We start from the raw sequence: 19,356 nt of genomic DNA, 5'->3' as shown, positions 1-19,356 counted from the left end.
GCAAAGGGTTTGCTCAAAGCCTCGAGACAACAAAATACCGGCTTTTTCGTTTGTTTCTGATCAATAGTTAGAGCTTGCAAATTAGTATCGTTGCCCATTCATCACATACGTGCTGTATGTACCGTACGTAGCCAACCGTGCTAATCGGAGGTATGGTATTTGCGACCCAGTGCTCCCTTGGTAGAGATACTTTTAGTCTCAAAAGCCCCTCGTGGACATGCACATACACCTCCAGCCATCGGTTTCTATCCACTGCTGGACGAATGTTCCCCAAGCTACGCAGCCGCCGTTTCCTCACGGCCCCTTGCGATGCCGCCCGCAGTCCGCCTCGCGCCCTGCTACACGGCCTCTTAACCGTCGCTCCATCTCCGCGGTGAGCGACATCTCGCCGCCGCCACCGGCGTCCCCTTCGCCGTCGCCGAGCCGGCTCGCTGCCGTAAGGCTGCGAGTTCGTATCCTGGTTTTCGGGCTGACTCACCCCATTATCCCTACGGAGGCCGGTAAAATAGCTACCGCTTTGCGGAGAAGGATGGCGCCGCTGCCGTAGGAACGTGGAATTCCCGCCAGAGGCTCAGGGCTGTGAACGAGAGGTTGAGCGCAGCGGCAACTCTCCATCGGAGCAGGAAGTCCCTATGACGTTCTTGAGACACACACACAGAAGAGGCTCTCCTGTCAGGAAGTAGCTTCGTCGCGACACGAGGAGCCGGCCTCTGTGACCTTGGACTAGACCTCCGTACCGCTTCATCGACTCGGCCCAAAATAGGCGGCTATCGCGGTGTCTGCTAATTTCTTTAGAACTGCTTTTTTACGTTTAGTTTTTTGTCCTTCCCCCGCACCTCCGCTGAGCACGGTTGGCCACGTACGGTGCGAAAGATGTTCAAAATACGTACGTACGTACGTGCGTGCGTACGTACGTGCTACCATGGTGCGTGCACAAACCCGTCGGGCGTGCGTCGTGCCTCCGGCTAATAGGTGTTCGCCAACGGTGCTTCGCCCTGGCGTCGGTCCGCACGGCGCGCGACAGAGCGTCTCCCTGCGCGTCGCGTCTGGTCGCCCCCCTCGTTCGGTTTTCTCCAACACATCCTCGCCGTGTTGCGTGCGGCCGCGTTGAGCTCTCGTCGCCCGTCCCGCCGTTCACGTTCGCCTGCTGCCCCTCGCCGTCTCCTGATGTGTATTGTACGGAGGCAACGATGTTGTACATCGCCGTGCCTCTTATCGTGTCGCCTTCTGACTCGCGTTGCCGCTTGCCGTCTGGACCTCCCGTCGTCTCCCGACGTCCCCCTTTGCTCTCCCCCTCGCTGTCCTCCGTCGCCTTTCCCGCCGTGCTCGTCGCGTCTCACCCGCCGGCACCGCCCCCGCCCCTCCCGTCGCAGTGTCCAAGAAGCACGGGAAGCTCATCACCTTCCTCAGATCCTTCATGAAGTCGCGACCGTCCAAGCAGCGGCTGAAGCAGCGCGGGATTCTGCGCGAGCGGGTCTTCGGCTGCGACCTGGGGGAGTACCTGCTCAACTCGGCGCACGACGGTGAGCGTCGCCCGTCGGCCGGGAGCCTATCCAGCCCTCTCCCACCCCCCACCCATCCCCGCGTGATCCACCAACCCCTCTGGCCCAGTGCCGGATTAAGGTAGTGCGGGGCCTGTAGCATATGTTATAAAGGGCCCTAAATTAAAAGACACAAATATTAAAACACACATTTTTTTACTTGCATAGTAAAGTAATTGTATTTTTTCATTTCCTATACAGCCAGATAATACGACAAATCGCTAACCTTAAACACCCAGTCGTTCATAAAAGTTGAATGCAGTATAGTACTATAGTAACAGTGCAAGTGCAGAATCACTCAACCGGAATTGATAGCTTGAAAGCATTTAGCGCGGGGCCCTTGAAAGTTAATGCGAGGCCCGTAGCTACTACATATGTCGCTACTACACATGTAGCTGCTCCATATGTCGCTACTTTTGCTACTAGGAGAATCCGGCACTGCCCTCGTCTCCGAAGCGAGAGCTGGCTCGCAGGTCAAACTGGCTGTAACGGCTACACGACCCCATTAGCGGTTCCGGTGCCCGATGACTGTGAGGCTACCGCCGCCTCCACCCTGGTGGAGTGACGGTGGTGAGCACCCTGGGCGTGCATGTCTCTCGGGTGGCCGCTCCGATTCGATCTCCCGGCGTGGCAGTTGATGTAATGGATGGGAAAATGTTTTAAATCTGTGTGGTGGGGGTCAAGTGTGGGTACTCGCACGTCGTCCAAGGCATCTGGACAACATTTATTATCGGGCTTTTGTCCCTGGATAGAAAGATTATGGCCACGTGCTCGACTCATGATGAGGATAACGGGCAGAGCGACCAGAGTGGTGGGTGGGCTACCTGGTTAGTGGGCGGGGGCCACCTGGTTAGTGGGCGGGACCACCTGGTTCGTGGGCAGGGGCTACCTGGTTAGTGGGCGGCGGCCACCTGGTTAGTGTGCGGAGCCAAGATTAGTGGGCGGGGCCACCTGATTACCGGTCGGTAGGGCCTATGAGAGGAAGGGGGGGCTGGGGGTTGACAGATGTGGGGAGGGGTTGCCAGCTCATATTGCGGTCCAAGTTGAGCCTCCTAGAAATGCGGCGGCGGGTTATTCCCGTGTGGTGCGGAGTCGCGAGTGATCGCTCGGTCGTGTCCGCTCGCAGTCCCGCAGGTGGTGAAAAGCTGTGCCGAGTTCATCGAGAGGCATGGCATCGTGGATGGCATCTACCGCCTCTCCGGGGTCGCCTCCAACATCCAGAAGTTACGGTGAGGACGCGCGGCGAAACTCGTCTCCCGGCACCAGCACCAGGAGGGCGGGCTCAGTTTGCGTGCATGAGTGATATAGCCTGCAGCACCACGGAGCCGTGGGGCACGCGGACAGCGACGAGGAGACCTCCATCTAGCAGTGGATAGGCCGTGGCTCATTATGATCACGTAGATCACTCGGTGTTCACCCATCCAGAGTTTGACCCGGTACCAGGCACCCCTTGGCAGTTGATCTGCGGCGAGGCCGAGCCCTTACTCTCCCCCCCCCTCGCCCACCCTCCCACACAGGCATGAGTTCGACTCGGAGCACGTGCCTGACCTCATGAAGGAGGCGTTCCTGCAGGACATCCACTGCGTGAGCTCGCTCTGCAAGCTCTACTTCCGCGAGCTGCCAAACCCCCTGCTCACCTACCAGCTGTACGACAAGTTCTCGGTGAGCGTGCACTCGGCCCTCGGGGGGGGGCGGAGTGGGGGCGAGGGTTTGGCGCGTTGACGCGCCTTTTGTTACGCCGCCGCCGTTTTTGTTGTTGCGCGGCTCCCGTCGGTGATGAGTGGTTCCGTCTGACGGCGCAGGAGGCGATGACTTCCCCGACGGAAGAGGACAAACTCGTGAAGATCCACGACGCCATCCAGCAGCTACCGCCACCACACTACAGGTACGCGCGCACGCACGGGCGACCGCCCGGGCGCGTGCCGTTGCCCACAATTAAATAATTTCATAATAATTTGATACTTTGTAACCCGCCGCACGGAATTCGCTCACTCTCGAAGAGGCGACAACGAATTGGAGGAGGTGGGAGGAGAACCGCAGGCGAGCGGGAAATGCAGCCAGGCTGGCGAGCGAGCGTCAAACTCCCGTCGAGCTCTCTGGCCCTCTGCACATTTCGGGGGTCGAGATTGGACTGCGTGACAAAGCCCCGTTGACCAATGGTCAACGTGCGCACCTTGCGAGCCCCGTTGACCAGCCACGCACGGTCGGGCGCCAGCGACCCGTTGACGCGAGTGCTGACGTGCGGGACGTGGCCGTGCGTTTCTCTGGCCTCTGCAGGACGCTGGAGTACCTGATGAAGCACCTGTGGGCCCTGGCGTTGCATAGCGACAAGACGGGCATGCACAGCAAGAACCTGGCCATCGTGTGGGCGCCCAACCTGCTCCGGTAAAAATCGGCACGGCTACTGCCGGCGCCTCCAGTGTCACCAACGCCACCGGTTTCAGTCCCCATTGGCATCACCACCATCGCTACCACTGCCTCCATCATACTGGCATCAACACAATCACTGCCTCCATCACCACCGGCATGACTACCATCGCTACCACTGCCTCCATCACCACCAGAATCACCACAATCACGACCACTTCCTCCACCGCCAGCATCAACACAATCACTACCAGTTTGTACCAGATACATTTTCCGAACGAATAAGCTTCAGGTGTGGTTTTAGGCCTCAAAACACACACATCTTTGGTCTATGTAACCTAAATGTAAGTATTTATCAATAAATTTCAGCCACACAAGTGTTCATCATAGCTTATACATTTTTCCGTGATATTTATACTCCATTAAATAAACATTCTAATAAAAAAACCCACCACTTATCTCAGAGTAATGAATATCCACTTTAATACAACCCATGTACATGCACAATTATCATTTTTACGTGCTATGAAGAAGGGTTATTGCCAGAAATGTTGCCTATTCTATATGTATATAGATATATTTTTTGAAGGTAGTGTTGTTGATGAAAATGACCTTTCATGTTAATTGTGCTTGTGTACCACTGCCAATGCACATTAACAAATAATTTACGCAATTTTGGGTTCTCTATAAAGTTGTTCACATAAATACATCAAGAGTTTCCTAAAGACCAGGAAGCCAAAAACTAAAGTTTATTTGCCACCACCATCAACATAACCTTCACAATGACCACCACATTCACAAAGACAAAGATCCCCCGTATAGCCTGTTGGGGCAAGTGCTGTTAGCGAGCACCTATGAACGCCATCACGGGCACACGAGGGGGGTGGGTGACCAACTCCACGCCCGACCCCCTTTGTCTCCCGAGTGGCAATGTTTATGCACTGGACCAGGTACTCATTTGAGGCTAAGTCTACCTAGGGGAGGCTCAGGACTGGTTCAGATAATTCGTCACTGGTGTTGGCCTTGAGCGAGAATCGAACTCGGGTTGCCGGGTTCGTAGCGCAGCACGGTAACCGCTACACCACCGCTCCCCACAACCACAACCATCAACATCACAACCACCGCTACCGTCGCCAACAACAGCAACAACAGCAACACCACCACCACCACCGCCGTTTACGGCGACTTGCCTGCGCCTTTCAGGACGCAGACGATCGAGATGGCGGGCTATAACAGCACGATGGCGTTCATGGAGGTGCGCATGCAGTCCGTGGTGGTGGAGTTTCTGCTGAACCACACGGAGGTGCTGTTCAGCGACCGCTTCTCGTCCATCGTGCGCGACAACGCAGGTGACCACTCGCGTCTCGCCGCTGCCGTAGCCGTCGGCTGCCTCCGTCAGCGCGCGCGCCCTCATTCTCGTGGCGGCACACCCGGGCAAACGTGGCAACGTTGGGCCAACGTTGGCACCGCGGTTGGACCGGCGTCGGCCCCGCGTCGGCCCCCCGACGTTTAGGTGTCGACTGGGAAGCTTTCACGAAAGTGCGCCTGTGTTGCACGGAAGGAGTGAATCGTAGGAGTGAGAGGGGAAAGTGAAAGGAGTTGTTTATGCGCTGATTGGAAGCGCCCCGTTCTTTCATATAAACGACATCATTACTGTGTCCGTAAAACCCAAAACGTCATTCATAAGGGTTCGTAATTGGAACGCTTGACCAATGCTCTTCAAAATGAAGCGGCATTTTGGTTTACTGTGCAAAAAAATAAAAAAACGAAGTAGCCGCCGAAACCTCACGATTGAGAGGGATAGCACAGGGAGAAGTCCGCCGCACACATGGACTCAATTGCCGCACTGTCATCTGTCGGCCACGTCGGCAGCCTCGCGGCTTTGGGAGTCTCAGCGCCGCGATTACGCTCCCCACATTGTGCGTATGTTTTCGGGGGTTCTGCCGCGCAGGGACGGTTGAGAAACCTGCACTATTCACGAGCGGCTGCATGGATTTTGATGGCGGCTCGTGGCGCGAAACGTCGGACGTAATGCCGGACAAGTCGCAAAACATGCGGTACAGCCCAAGAGCGCGCGCGTCGGGAGAACTCCGCGTTTATTAATTCGCTCGTTCGGTTACAGGTCGCGCTTCCGTACCGAGGCCTAAGTCTCTCCTCGTCAGCTCCTCGTCCACCAAACTGCTGAGCCTGGAGGAGGCCCAAGCGCGGAGGGACGTTGCTGCCGCCACCGCCGGCGCCGCCGCCGCCACCGCCGCCGCCATTGCCGCCGCTGCCGCCCCGCACGCGTCGCCCGCCCCGCTGACGCCCGGTGGCTCTGCCACCGCCGTCGTCGTCGGCGCTGGCGGAGCGAGCGGCCTCCCCTCGGCCGCTACGCCGGAGGGCGGGCGGGCGTGGGAGATGGCGGCCGAGGCCACGCCGGTGCTGGACATGCACGGCGAGAGGTGAGTAGCGGGGGGGCGGCGGTGGTGCCGCGCGTCGGGGTGGGGATGGTGATGGAGAGAGAAGGACGTGAACGCGCAACGCGTTGACGAGCGATGCAACCGTTAGGTTGAACCTCTTTTAAATTGATACTTGCATTTGTTTATCCCTCTCCCGATCGTTGTCTTTGAATGACTTGGAGAATGCATTCGGATCTCTCGCAGAGCAGTGCAAGCCCTTTGTGTTCGATATCAGTCCATGGGATGCCTTCAATTGACCTCGAAACACCACCTCGCTTGCTCTGCCACCGAGAGAAATGTGTGTCTCGTTACAGTCAAACTGCTTTGTTTTTCGTGACCTCGATAACTTAAGCGAAACTCACTAAATGATGTCAATTCAGATAGATACATTCGAACGTAGAACTGCATTCTGGGTGGAGGGGTAAAGCTATTCGGGCAATGCACTCGCCAATATATTTTCTTTTATATGGCGGCGATGATATCCAATGCGATTCTTTGTACCTCGATTAAGGAGGGGTCGCTCACTCCGTCGACCGACGACCCCTAACCTCTGCCTCCCTGACCCCTTGACGCTGGTGCCGGCAGGAGGCAAATGTGGGCCGGACCGGCGGGGGGCAAGGGCAAGCGCATGCCCGGCGGCGGAAGCTGGCGCACCTTCTTCCAGCTGGGCAGGGGCGGCGGCGCCACGAGGCGCAAGCTGCAGCGCAACCCGAGTGAGCCGGCGTCCACCTCCACGCAGTGCTCCACCTTCCCCGGTGAGATTCAATCCTGACGCCCCGGCATCCAGTTACCTCGGGGTGTTTTTAAAAAAAAATTTACCCCGGGGTTATACGAGCGAGGACTCCAGTTATCCGGGATTATCTGCAGTCCAAACCCCAGATAACTGCTGATTGTGTTGAGTCTGTTGTTTGTTGTCCCTTCCCCCCCCATCTCCGATTCGCACCGTACGTAGTCAGCCGTGCAAATCAATTTCAGTTAATTCGTTTAATTTTCAAGTACCCTGTGAGTTAAGAAGCTTTTGAATCGGGTTTTATCAAACAAAAACACAACCAAGTGACGGCCACCACGGACTACTGGATCCGGGTGTAGGTGGTTGGTCCCTCACATCACCCCGCGATAACCGGAGTTTTCCCGTAGACATGACGCTTCCATTGAAACTTTGCCGGGCGTCGACGGGAGAACCCAGCAAGTCAGAATAATTATGCTTCACAATCCCCGCTGCACGAGCCGCACGTGGCCTTTGGGAGTTCGACCGCGGCTTGGATCGTTGATCTCCGTGCGGCTTTACCTCTGCGTTCCCGTGTCCGCCCCCCACCCGTAGGTCTGGTGCGGTCTGAACGCGGGAGCCTGAGGTCGGCAAAGAGCGAGGAGTCACTGACCTCGCTGCATAGTACGGAGGGTATGCCTAGTTCGAGGGCTTGGGGACACACATGCACGCGCACACGCACACACGCACGTCTGGAACAATCCCCCGTATAGCCTACACTTCTAACTTGAAGGCAACGCAAACTCGCGGTTTGCCAATGCAGCTTGTTGTGTTGATTTTGTTGTCCTTACCCGGCACCTCCGATTAGCACGGTTCGCTACGTACGTTGTGAAAGAAGACCAACATACAAACGCACTTTGACTGTTGCCGAAAGCACTGTTAGCGACCGTTAGTTGTGCCTTTAACACATCCGGCCAGCTTACCACTGCTCCCAATGCATCATACAAGACAAGACAAATATCCCCCATATAGCCTTGATATACTTTTAGGGCAAGTGCTGTAAGCGGGAACCTATAAAGGCCGGCCTAGTACACAAGCGAGATGGGTAGACAGAACCATGCCCGGACACTTTGGTTTCCCAAGTAGCGATGTTTACATCCTGTAGCAGGTGCTCATTTGTACAAATACATACAAATACACAGAACCCTGCGTAGCCTAATTAAACTGCTGGAATAAATACCGTGTGTGAGCACCTGGCATGTTTATACAATGCACCAGGTACGTATTGAAGGCCAAGTCGACCTAGGGAAGGTCCACGACTGGTTCAGTTATTCCTCATCACTGATGTGACCCGCGGCCACCAATTGAACCCAGGGGGCCGGGCTCTTCGTGCAGTGTGCCGACCACTGCACCACCGCTCCCTTTACAGACGGATAGAGACGCGCAGACATGCACACCCAAAGACAAGGACGCAAATGATTCTTCTTGGTTCTTTCGGTAAAGTCACGTAGAAGGGAAATAAAATAATAAAAAGAAAACATAATAAATTATTATTTCCCTTCTACGTGACTTTTCCGAAAGAACCAAGAAGATGAATCCCTGCAGTCACGAAAGCTTTAAATCGAAATTCAAGCAAATGCATTTAGACAATAAGGCACTCTCAGGAACACAGATAGATGATGACGATGGTGGCGATGAAAACGCATTAATCACTCGCCCCCTCTCGTGACCGTCCTCCCCACCGTCTCGTTGCAGTCGAGGTGAAGGCGTGCAAACCGCGCCGCCCTCGCTCCAGCAACGACGCGCTGCCCCCCAACTACTGCGCCTCGGCGCTCTCCGACGTCTCGCAGTACGGCTCCTACGACAACCTGCCCCCGTCACCGCCCCCGGACCGGCACGACGGCACCCGCCGTCACATCAACTCCCGCGACGCGGCGGCGGAGGGAAGGGTTGACCGCGGCGGCGCTCGGGATGACGGCGCCGGCTCGGCGGAGAGGACGGGCAACGCCGCCGCCGCAGAGGAATCCGTCGGCAGCGACGAAGATCTCCTGGACCCCCCGGACGTCGGGGGCGACGGCCTGGACTTCGACCCCATGGCATTCCACCTGAGCCCAGCGCGCAGCGGCGGCAAGCCCTCGTCGGCGTCGTCGCCGGCGTCGTCGTCCGCGTCGTCCGCCGGCGCCCACCGGAGTCCGGCCGTGTTCCGGGTCGGCGAGTTCGAGGCGGGAAGTGGGGCGGGGCGGCTGGCGATGCCGACGGGGCAAGCCTCGCGGGAGCCGCAAACTCGCGAAAGCGACGCCGGCGCCGCCGCCGCGCCGGACGGGCGGAACGACCCGCTGGAGCCGCGTTCGCTCGTAGATGCCGCGGCCGTCCTCGAAGACCGCTCGCCACCGGCCCCGACCAAATCTGGCAGGGGCAAGGAGAAGCCGCAGGCGTGCGTCGGTGCGGACGCGGGGAAGGAAGCTGAGGCGGAGGCGGCGCCGACGTCGGAGGCCGGCGGCGCCGCCGCCCCGGCCTCGCCGGCTGCCGAGCGGCTCCGGAGCCCCTTCTTCGGCCCCGAGGGGGGGGCGGCGGTGGCGTCGACGCCGGCGTCGGAGGAGAGGGCGGCGAGCAAGTCGGTGTCGTTCGCCGAGAAGATGGTGCAGGCGTTCTCGCCGAAAGCGGGCCGCAACTCGGCCAAGGCGTCGCCCATGAGCATCTCCGAGCCCATCGCCATCACGCTGCCGGCGCGCGTGTCCGAGATGATCGGGGCCACGCCGGCGACGACGACCGCCACGCCGGCGGCGGCCGCGGCGGCCGCCACGGCCGCCTCTGCGCCGGCCGGGCCCGCCGGGTCCGCGGGGCCGGCGTCGCCGCTTCCCCACGGCGGTGCCGCCGCAAAGGGATTCAAGTACCTGGGGAAGTCGCCGCCCGTCATGGGGGTCACGTGGTCGCCCGACGCCCACACGGTCAACTTCTCGTCGACGGTGGATGGGGGAGCGAGCAGGGCGCGGACGCCGACCGCGGAAGGTGCGCACGCGCGCATGCGTGTGTCTCTGTGTTTCGGTGTGTGTGTGTGTATTGATTGATTTGCGGGCTTGTGTCTGTACGTGTCAATCCGTGTGTGTCAATGGAGAGCGGTGGCTCACTGTGCTGCGAACTTGGGAACCCGAGTTCGATACCCACTCACGGCCAACACCTGTGACGAATATCTGAACTGGTCCTGGGCCTCCCCTTGGTCCAGTTAGCCTCAAATAAGTACCTGGTGCGGTGTGTGAACATCGCCACTCGGAGAGACAGAGGCAGTCGGGCGTGGTGCTGGCCACCCACCCCCTCGTGTGCCGTGCTGGCCTTCATAGGTGCTTGCCCTAACAGCACTTGCCTAAACAGCCTGTTAAGGCTATACGGGGGATCTTTGTGCGTGTCTTTGTTTTGTGTATTGATGGGTGGCAGTGTGCATGACTTGTGTCTACGCGTCAATCCGTGTCAATGGAGAGCGGTGGCTCACTGCAATGCGAACTGGGCGACTCTGAATTCGATTCCTACTCACGGCTAATATCGGTGACGGTAATTTGAACCGGTCCTGGGCCTCCCTTAGGTCGACTCAGCCTCAAGGTATGTAAACATCAGAAGCGGGGAGACAATGGATTTCTTTGTGCATGTGTCTGTGTGTAATTGAATTGTGCGTATATTTGTGTCTGTGTGCATTACGCAGGTTTGTGTCTGTATACGCATGTGTGTGTGTGTGTTATCATTTTGCGTGTCTGTACGTCAGTATCCCGGCCCAGCGGTAACACGCAGAGATTCGCGGTTCAAATCTGCCAGGCTGCCTCAGTTAATAAGTATCAACCTTAAAATATACACCGTCTGCTTCTTAGTAGCGTGTGACGTCATTTGAAAAGGGTAGTCCATTGGGTGCCAGTTTCACGATCCAAAGTTGAAAAACGCCCCACGATTTGCTCGAATGGGACTACACGGAGCAATCATCGCCCCCTGCTGGCAGACTTCAGTCCCATTTTCCGGCCGGTGCTGCGCCCGCCTTGTGTGGCACAGGGACAGCTGCCACTGGGGTACCCTCTAGTTTGACTGCAGCAGTTCATTGCCGAGCAAGCGCCCCCCCTGCACGTGCGAATCCTTGACGCTCGTCCCTCTCAAATGCTCGTCGAACAGGCATTAAGGACGGAGGAGCCACGGGCGACGTGGCAGCCGCCCAAAGAATCGACGCCAAGGGCCCTCCGGAGGACGCGACGGAGGAGCGCGCGGCTCGCGAATCGTCCGACGGCGCCGTGAGAAAGCAGACGGAGGCGACGGCGGCGACGGAAAAGCCGAGCGACAGCCGCAGGGAGAGGGAGCAGCGGCACGGGGAGGCCGCGGATGAGCGGGCGAGCGGTGGCGCCGCGGCGGCGGCCGCTGGGCGGGGCGAGCGACTGGGCAGGGCCTTGAGTCTGGACGGGGACGCGCCCGCCAGGCCGCCGGCGAGGCCGCAGAGGCTGCCGCTGGTCGGCGTCAACGATGCGGGCGGGAGGCGCGACGCGGAGGCGAGTGCACCCGCGTATCCCGTCATCGATTTCAGTGGGCCGTGATCAATCCACTGCTGGATGAAAGCCGCATCCCCAAGACGTCTCGCTCTCTCTCGTGTTTTGCATTCCTATGGCAGGGACAGCATTTATCCATGATGCTCTATTCCTCCTCTTCCTGTCCAGCCCCTATATGGAGGCCGCTGTTCACAAACTCGTGACACCAGCAGCAGCAGTCGTCATCGTCATCGTATCTAATCTTCTGCTGATGTTTCCTTGTCATTGTTGTCAGCTCTGTTGCCTCCATCCTCCTCTTCCGCTCCATCATTCAATCCATTTCTCATACGTCCTCTGCCTGTACGCAAGTTTCCTCGCTGCATCTCTGCGGTGGACGGCACCGTGTGTCCTGAGCAGACCCACCCACTTCCTGCCGTTACTTGCTCGCACACAGATGTGTGTTCAGCGGAGGAGTGATAGCACCAGTGGTTAGAGTGCTGCGCTCTGAACTCTGCAAGCCGAGTTCGATTCCTGTGTCAAGATAATTTCAGAACCGGTCCTGCTCCTTACTGACCAGCGTAGTATTGTGTTTAAACACCCCCTGCCATCGCAGTCATGGATGTTCATCCATTGGTGGATTGACAATGTCTAGAATTGATAGAAATGTTTTTTTATTTAAACCCACGTGAAGCTTGGTGCCATCACTCCGCTAACTCTTGTTGACACTTGCACTCTGTCTCTGCAGGAGAAGGCGATGGAAAAGGACAGGGCGTCGCAGCAGCACCAACAACCGCAGCAACACTCAAAACTGCCCACCACCCACCACCAACACCACCGCCAGCACCAGCACCAGCAGCATCACCACGGCCACAGGAGGCAGCTGTCGCTGTCGGCGGACGGTTCCGAGCGCCGCTTTGAGGGCACCGTGGCACGGGCGTGGAGCCCCCCACTCACGGCGCACGACTCCGACATCGCCCCCCCGCGGCCGCCCTTCCCCTCCGACCTCTTGTCGTCGCAACTGCACAACCACTACCTGCACCACCACCACCAGCAGCAGCACCAGCAGCAGCACCAGCAGCAGCACCAGCAGCAGCACCAGCAGCAGCACAGGGCGGACGGCTCGCCCACACAGTTCGTAACGACGCTCGCCTACACCGCGCACGGCAAGGGCTTCCCGACGTTCGCGACCGCCGCCGGCCGGCGCACGGAGGGGCCCGGTCCGGCCACGGCGCCCTCGTCGGCCGTGGCGACGCCGGTGTCCACCCCGTTCTGGCCGAGCGTGGGCAGCGCCGGTGCCGTGGACGGGAGGACGCCGCTGGCGCTGGCGCCCGGGGCGTTCGGCGACGCCGTCAACAGCCGCTCGCTGCCCGTGCTGCGAACCGAAGTGCCGCCAGGCCCCGAGACGGTGGTGTACGTGGCGCCGTCAAAGTCGCGCCAGCTCCACCTCCAGCAGCAGCAGCAGCAGCCGACCGACGTCATGAGCAAGCAGCCGTACTTCGAGAACGGGCGTGTGCATTACCGCTTTGCTTCTTACCCGCCTCCTCCGGGGTTCGGTGGGCAGCTCAATCTGTCGGACCCCCACCCGATGGCGGCGCACCCCCAGCAGAGACCCGGCAGCGGCGCCAGGCCTCCCCGGAACGGCGCTTTCCTCCTCGAGGCGGCCGAGGCGTACCAGACCCCCCGAGGCAGCGCCGCGTACGAGCCTATCGCGGCCGGCCGCGGCGGCAGCTACTTCGAGACGCTGCAGGACTTCCTGGCCGGGGGGGCCCAGCCGCCGTTCGGCTTGCGCCGCGTGCACACGTTCGCGACGCGCGACGACTTCCCCCCGCAGCCGCCGATGGCGCAGCAGCAGGAAGCGTCGGCGGCGACGGCGTGGGGCGGGCGCCAAGCGCTGGGCGAGCCGGCGTGGGTGGCGGCGCCCGGCCGGCGCGAGCACAGCTTCGTTAGCCGCGACGTCCCGCCGTCTCCGCGCCGCTCTGCCGCGGCCGCCGCGGCTGCCGCCGGCGCCGCCCGTGACAAACACCCGCCCATGCGCAGGGAGTCACGCACCCGGCAGCAGGCCAAGTCTGCCGCGCTCGTCTCGCGCTACGACAACGTGGTGCCGTCGGGGGACGAGTTTGCGTCGCGGGCCTTTGGCCCGGCGCCGTTGGGCGGCGGCTCGGACGCCTTCCCCTTGCCGGTTCACCTGCGGAGCAAGTCGGACCCGGGCCGCTTCGGCCTCATGCCCGAGGGCTGCTTCTTCCAGCCAGGCCGCCGTTCGCTGCTGCTGGAGCAAGGCTTCACGCTGGTGTCGCCTCTGGATGGAGCCGAGATTCAGACACAGCAGCAGTACCAGCAGCAGCAGCACATGTACCACGTGACGGACAGGCGCGGCGCCAACTGGAAGGGCCCGCCCGGCGGGAGAGGGGGCGCCGACGGCCCGACGCCGCAGCTTTATGCGCTGGTGCCGGTCGGCGGGTACGAGCACGGGCGGCCCATGGAGGTCCACTATGTGGGCAAAGCGGAGCCGGAGAGGGGGGCGCACCGGCAGCTCCTGCCGCCGCCACCGCTCCAAGCGCAGCCCGCGCGGGGGTTCTATTCGACGGACCTGGACAGTGTGGCGCCCGAGCACCGGCAGCAGCAGCAACAGCAGCAGCAGCAACAGCAGCAGCAGCAACACTACCACCACGAGCGCCGGCAGTCGTTGCCGGTGTCGGCCGGCGGCGCGCAGGCCGGCTACCGGGAGACGCACGCGCACCCGTCATCCCAGCACCACGCGCCGCCGGCGCCACATCAGCACCACGCGCCGCCGGGGCCCAAGAGGCCGAGCACGGCGGCGGCGATGGCGCCGCAGTACGAGAGCCTGGTGCCGACGGACGACATCGGCGGAGGGGGGGGGCCGGGCCGCAGGGTCGGCGCGTTCTCGCCGGCGCCGGCGGCGCTCTACTCGCAGCACCAGCCGCCCGCCGCCGCGCTGCACTTCATGTCGCCGGGCCCCCCCGCGGGGGGCCCTCGGGGCGGCCCTTACGTGAGGCAGGGTGGGGGCGGCTTCTACCCGGCGGAGCTGTCGATTCACCGGGCGGAAGCAGAGCTGCAGGTTGACCTGTAGACGCCCGCGCTCGTTGAGGGAGGGGTGGGGGGGGTGATTGACGGCACTAGCCGTGAACTCTTAACCTTGATGCTTTGTTTACCCGGGACAGCTTCACTCGCGGAATCTCAAGACTGTGGTTGTCTTGTTTTTTGTTTTTAGTGACGGTCCTGCTTGGGATGTCCAGCCAATTCTAATCTGGGTGGGGTTTTTTTTTGTTTTACTGTGCGGAAGGGAAGCGGAGTGCCCGGAGAAAACCCATGCATGCTAGGGGGGGGTAACCTTCACTCTAGCTCTGAGCTCAGACCCGATGCGTAACTCTCATCCCTGTGCGGTCTCGTTAAAGTGATAAGCGGCAGATTTCATCTCCATAGCGGCAGCGCCCAACACGTTTATTTATGATTCGTTTAAGTTAATGTCTGTTTTATTTTTTTGTAAATGTCCTTCCTGTTTGTTACACTCGGTTTTCCTGCGCGATATTCGGGTGGCTTAGCGACACGCGCATCGGTGTCGTTGAGCCCAAAATGGAGAGGGAAATGGTTGGGATGCAATTTTCATCTTGCCATGTATTTTAAATTTTTTTTTTTCTATGATTTTTATTTTAAAAGTACTCGCGTGTTTTTATTTTATATTTGCCGTCATTGATTTTGCGACATCGCCGTACGTTTTAAGTCGTCGTTGTCGTAATTTGTTTGTCACCGTTTGTTGATGGGGACCACATGCAGGGATGGAAGGACTATGTTTCAGGGGTTCAAGTCCACCAATCACGCAAGACTATTTGCGATCACGTGAGGTTCGGCAAACCAATAACAGGGCCGGGTTTAGGTATCGTTGCTCCTGGGACACCAGGGCAGAGAAGAGACCCCCTCCTCCCAAGACAAATACAGATACACACAAGATCCAATCAAGTCAGATTTTTCTGAATAAAAAAAATATAACTTTTTGTGTGTGTCCCTCTGGAGTTTTGGACTATGGACAAATATCCCGTTTGCCCCCTTCCCCTGCCTAAATCCAGCCCTGAGTAACAACAAATAAATACCAACATAAACGCGCATGTTGGTTCGAACATCGCCGCACGTCTGGTAACCCAGAACGCGTGCCGAATTCATGAGACATTAGCAGAAAAAAGGCTTTGGAAGCTTTACAATCGATCACGGACGCCTCCTTGTCGTTGGAGTCCAAGAAACAGGAGATGTGCACGGCAATCTGAGCCAAGCCAACCTGCCAGCGGCCATCCGAGCCGAGCGCCCTGCCAGCGGCCATCCGAGCTGTGCGTGCTGCCTGTGGAGATCCGAGCGAGCTTCGAGCGATGAGCGAGCTTCGAGCGATGATCGAGCTGAGCGTGCTGCTAGCGGCGATCCGGGCCGAGCGCACTGCCAGCGGCGCGTGATGCCACCGGCGGCCCGCTGCCACCGGTGTCGCCCCGATTCTGGCACGTATCATGTTTTGCGCGAGAAAAAAATCCGCTAAACAAATTTTTTACGAAATAACTAAAAACCCATAAAACATCCATTCCACGTAGGACGCGGCGGTTCATTAATGCGACAGGTTTCGTTGCGTCGGTCGTCGCGACTTCTCAGAGACTCCCAACTCACGATGACGATGAATGAATGAATGTGCCAGTGACCATCATCCTCACTGCGTGTAAGCAGCCTCACTGCAGGACAGAGCCTTGATCCTCCCTCTTCTTCCAATCCTCGCGCAGCTCAGCCTTCGGCAATCTCTTCCTTCATCTGCCTTTCAAACCTTGTAAATGCACAGCCCCACTTTTGTCCATCCATTGCTGAAAGAGGGCTCCCACTCCCCACGCCGTGTGGATCTTGGGCGTTATTTCGACCATATTTTGCCACGCCGCTCAGCGTGAGTTGCCATAGGGGGGCATAGAAGAGCAGTACGACGATCTGTTTTGCTGCGCTGACTTGTCGCCCACCACCAAGTTCTATTTTTATTCTTATTACCAAGCTTGTCAGATAGCCAAAAAGCCTCACAGTCTCATCTGTATTTCAGGAGGGTCCTACCATGTTTTCGCAGTAGGGGGCGATTCTGCTGCTGTGACCAATCCCAATTGAGCAATTCGCAGGCAATATTTTAGCAGCGGGGATGTTTGGCCATTACCAAATTACACAACTCCTACCTTAACATGTACAGTACGTATTTTGGTTGTTAGGTATGAAACACAACATTTCCCTAAGTTACGGTCCTTTTCCCTACCTTATTCCATTATTTCTTATGGGAGAAATTGCCCCACTTTGAGTCGCATAGGCAATGTTTACGCTCTTACGGCCCCTACCCCCCATTAACACGTAGTAGTAGTATTCCATATGGGGGAAAAGTCCCCGTTATACATCGTTTCGTTATAAGTGGCAACTTTCCGGCCCCTAACCCCGACGTATATTGGGGACCGCCCCGACCCCCCGTACTTGTACCACCACTCTTGCCTTCCTGAATCATCTCTTCATCTTTGCACGAACTATCTCTCTCCTGAAGCCCTCTCGTGGCTATCAGACCTCGACATTGGTATTTAGCTCCTGAACACGTCGCCGTACGCAAGATTTGGAATAAGTTCTGACCCAATCCACACACCTTGTGACAAAAAACGCACGCTACCCTAAATTCGCATCTCAACAAAATTACCAAATCACCATCACCTTGCGGATTTACCCACTTTGGGTGATGATAATTTGGCACGTTTCCACCACAATTTAGCACGCATTTTGTCGAATAAGAGCACATATAAATGGACCCCCTCTCGAATGTTGGCTGAAATTGAGCAGTGCAATCCTCATGCAGTTATGTTGAGAGTAACATTAATGATGCGATTTGTAGCACGTACAATGTTTCCGACGTAAATAACCACGACTCGGATGAGTGAGGTGCCAAAGGCTTGACACGGAGGAGAGGTTCGCGGCCCTTCGAATGTCTAATCGAAGTGGGTGCAGATCGAATGCCCCGCTCGCTGCCAATGCCCAGCAGAATGCTGCCCCCCGCGTTCCACACGGACAAAGGCAGCCACGGAGAAACGACACCCGCCCAGTGAGGGCCCCTGGCCCATGGTGTAGAGATTACAACGCAGTTGCTGTGTGTGCGTTGCGCTTCGTTTACCCCGGACTGCATTACTCGACAATTGAACAGCACTGCGAGAGGCCGCATGAGTTTGCAATGGGCTGTCACGCAATGACAAAACCCCATTACGCGGATTTTTTTGTGTTTGTGACAAAATGTATATGTTTAACAAGATAACTAGTTTATTTTGCATTTTTATGACAGTCTCAAACTTTTTTAATGCAAAAAAAATGTACATTAAAACATTGCTATAAAATGCCGTTGTTTCTCTCCCACTTATAAACCGTGTAGGCCGAATTCCCTTGCCTAGGTTCCTCTGCTCGATTCGAGTGAGCTCCGTGGGCTGGGCTCTCCAGGCAAGAGGGGAGGGCAGGAGGGTCGGTCTTTCGGCCTTCATAGGCTCTACAATATTGATCCAATGGGCCATAAGTGGCTCAAATAATTGGACGTAAGTGGCTCAAATATGTGCAGCTTTGTTGCAATGAGGACGCAGCAAAGTGTATTTGTTCAACGAGGAATGTTGCATGAAATTTGAATAACACAACTACGTTGTGTGAAGGTCATTTGCTGTTTAAACTTAGCTCCAGTCCCTGCGTACGAGCTGATACAATCCAAGAACGCATTTGTGATAAAACACAGACCTGAGCTTCCAAGAAACTCTTCCAAGCAGTCTTTCTTTCTATTCACGTAACCAGTCTTTGATGCACATCGATAACAAATGTTTTTAAGATCGCATAAATTTTAGGTAAATTTGGAGTAAATGTAGTCGTTAATAAAGCACAATGCACACCAAAACAACGTGCAGCTCATTGTAGCTGAGTGTGAACCCTTCACACCTTGAGATCAAGGATATCTTACGCCACAACTGGCGGAATGGGCCTCCACTAGAACGAGCTCAAGAACCCAGCAAACAAATGCAAACGTTGACTCAACGTTAGCATGGCACAACGTTTGCATTTGCGGTTAGAACCGTTGTACCAACGTCCCAACGTTGCATGTTTACTGTGGGTGGGACCCTGAGTGGGACCTCCACCCCCACACTCCACCCATGAGAGGGCATTGGTGACACGTTCTTCCATGCCGCACGGGTGTCGTGGCAGAGATGGGAGTGCCCACACTTTAGCACCATCACACCGCAACGTTTCACCTGCCCATCGACTAACTGAGATAGACTGATGTGGAGTGGGGGATTTGGGAAACTAGCACCATCGTTTCAACTGCCTCTCCGATTTTTTTGACAAACAATATAATATTCTTGGTTCTTTCGGTAAAGTCACGTAGAAGGGAAATAATAAAATATTAATATAAAACAATAAAAATTCTCACGACGTTTCGACTGCAACACAAGCAATCACCATCAGGTGTGAGCATTTTTATTGTTTTATATTTATATTATTTTGTTATTTCCGTTCTACGTGACTTTACCGAAAGAACCAAGAATATGAATCCCTGCAGTCGCGAAAGCTTTAAATCAGAACAACAATATCCTTCACGTGCTCAGTCGTAGGATTTTACAGGACATCGATGACTGTCACCAGGACGCTTTCACGATTTTTCGTTGACCGTAAATAAGATCACGTGGTTTTTTTTCTAAGTTGTTTTCTCGATTGTGATGGAGATATCGGCATGGTTTATTTTGCTCAAATGTACACCTGAAAAGGAAACATTCACCGACAACTCT

At 57.1% G+C, this 19,356-nt stretch overlaps 1 protein-coding gene across 6 annotated transcripts in view; it reads left to right on the top strand.

The window, feature by feature from the left end:
- LOC144728557 (uncharacterized) overlaps positions 1-17,931 on the top strand; it is a 96,331-nt gene extending 78,400 nt beyond the window's left edge. For 4 of the 6 annotated variants that reach the window (XM_078608067.1, XM_078608071.1, XM_078608070.1 and 1 more), the window contains 13 exons: positions 1,374-1,523; positions 2,668-2,770; positions 3,059-3,203; positions 3,344-3,426; positions 3,819-3,926; positions 5,112-5,257; positions 5,860-5,965; positions 6,071-6,349; positions 6,932-7,101; positions 7,668-7,745; positions 8,808-10,061; positions 11,202-11,569; positions 12,291-17,931. In XM_078608067.1, coding sequence (XP_078464193.1) covers positions 1,374-1,523; positions 2,668-2,770; positions 3,059-3,203; positions 3,344-3,426; positions 3,819-3,926; positions 5,112-5,257; positions 5,860-5,965; positions 6,071-6,349; positions 6,932-7,101; positions 7,668-7,745; positions 8,808-10,061; positions 11,202-11,569; positions 12,291-14,633 — 5,333 coding nt within the window. In that variant the 3' untranslated portion in view covers positions 14,634-17,931. Of the gene's footprint in view, positions 1-1,373; positions 1,524-2,667; positions 2,771-3,058; positions 3,204-3,343; positions 3,427-3,818; positions 3,927-5,111; positions 5,258-5,859; positions 5,966-6,030; positions 6,350-6,931; positions 7,102-7,667; positions 7,746-8,807; positions 10,062-11,201; positions 11,570-12,290 lie in introns of all 6 variants that reach the window. The other 2 variants (XM_078608068.1, XM_078608069.1) reach the window with 2 other exon arrangements.
- Positions 17,932-19,356: the final 1,425 nt, after the last annotated feature.

This window comes from Lampetra planeri, chromosome 29 (assembly GCF_965212315.1).
Source record: "Lampetra planeri chromosome 29, kcLamPlan1.2.h2, whole genome shotgun sequence".
Taxonomy (NCBI): domain Eukaryota; kingdom Metazoa; phylum Chordata; class Hyperoartia; order Petromyzontiformes; family Petromyzontidae; genus Lampetra; species Lampetra planeri.
The sequence above is the reverse complement of the archived record's forward strand: the minus strand, read 5'-3'. Positions and strand labels throughout refer to the sequence as shown.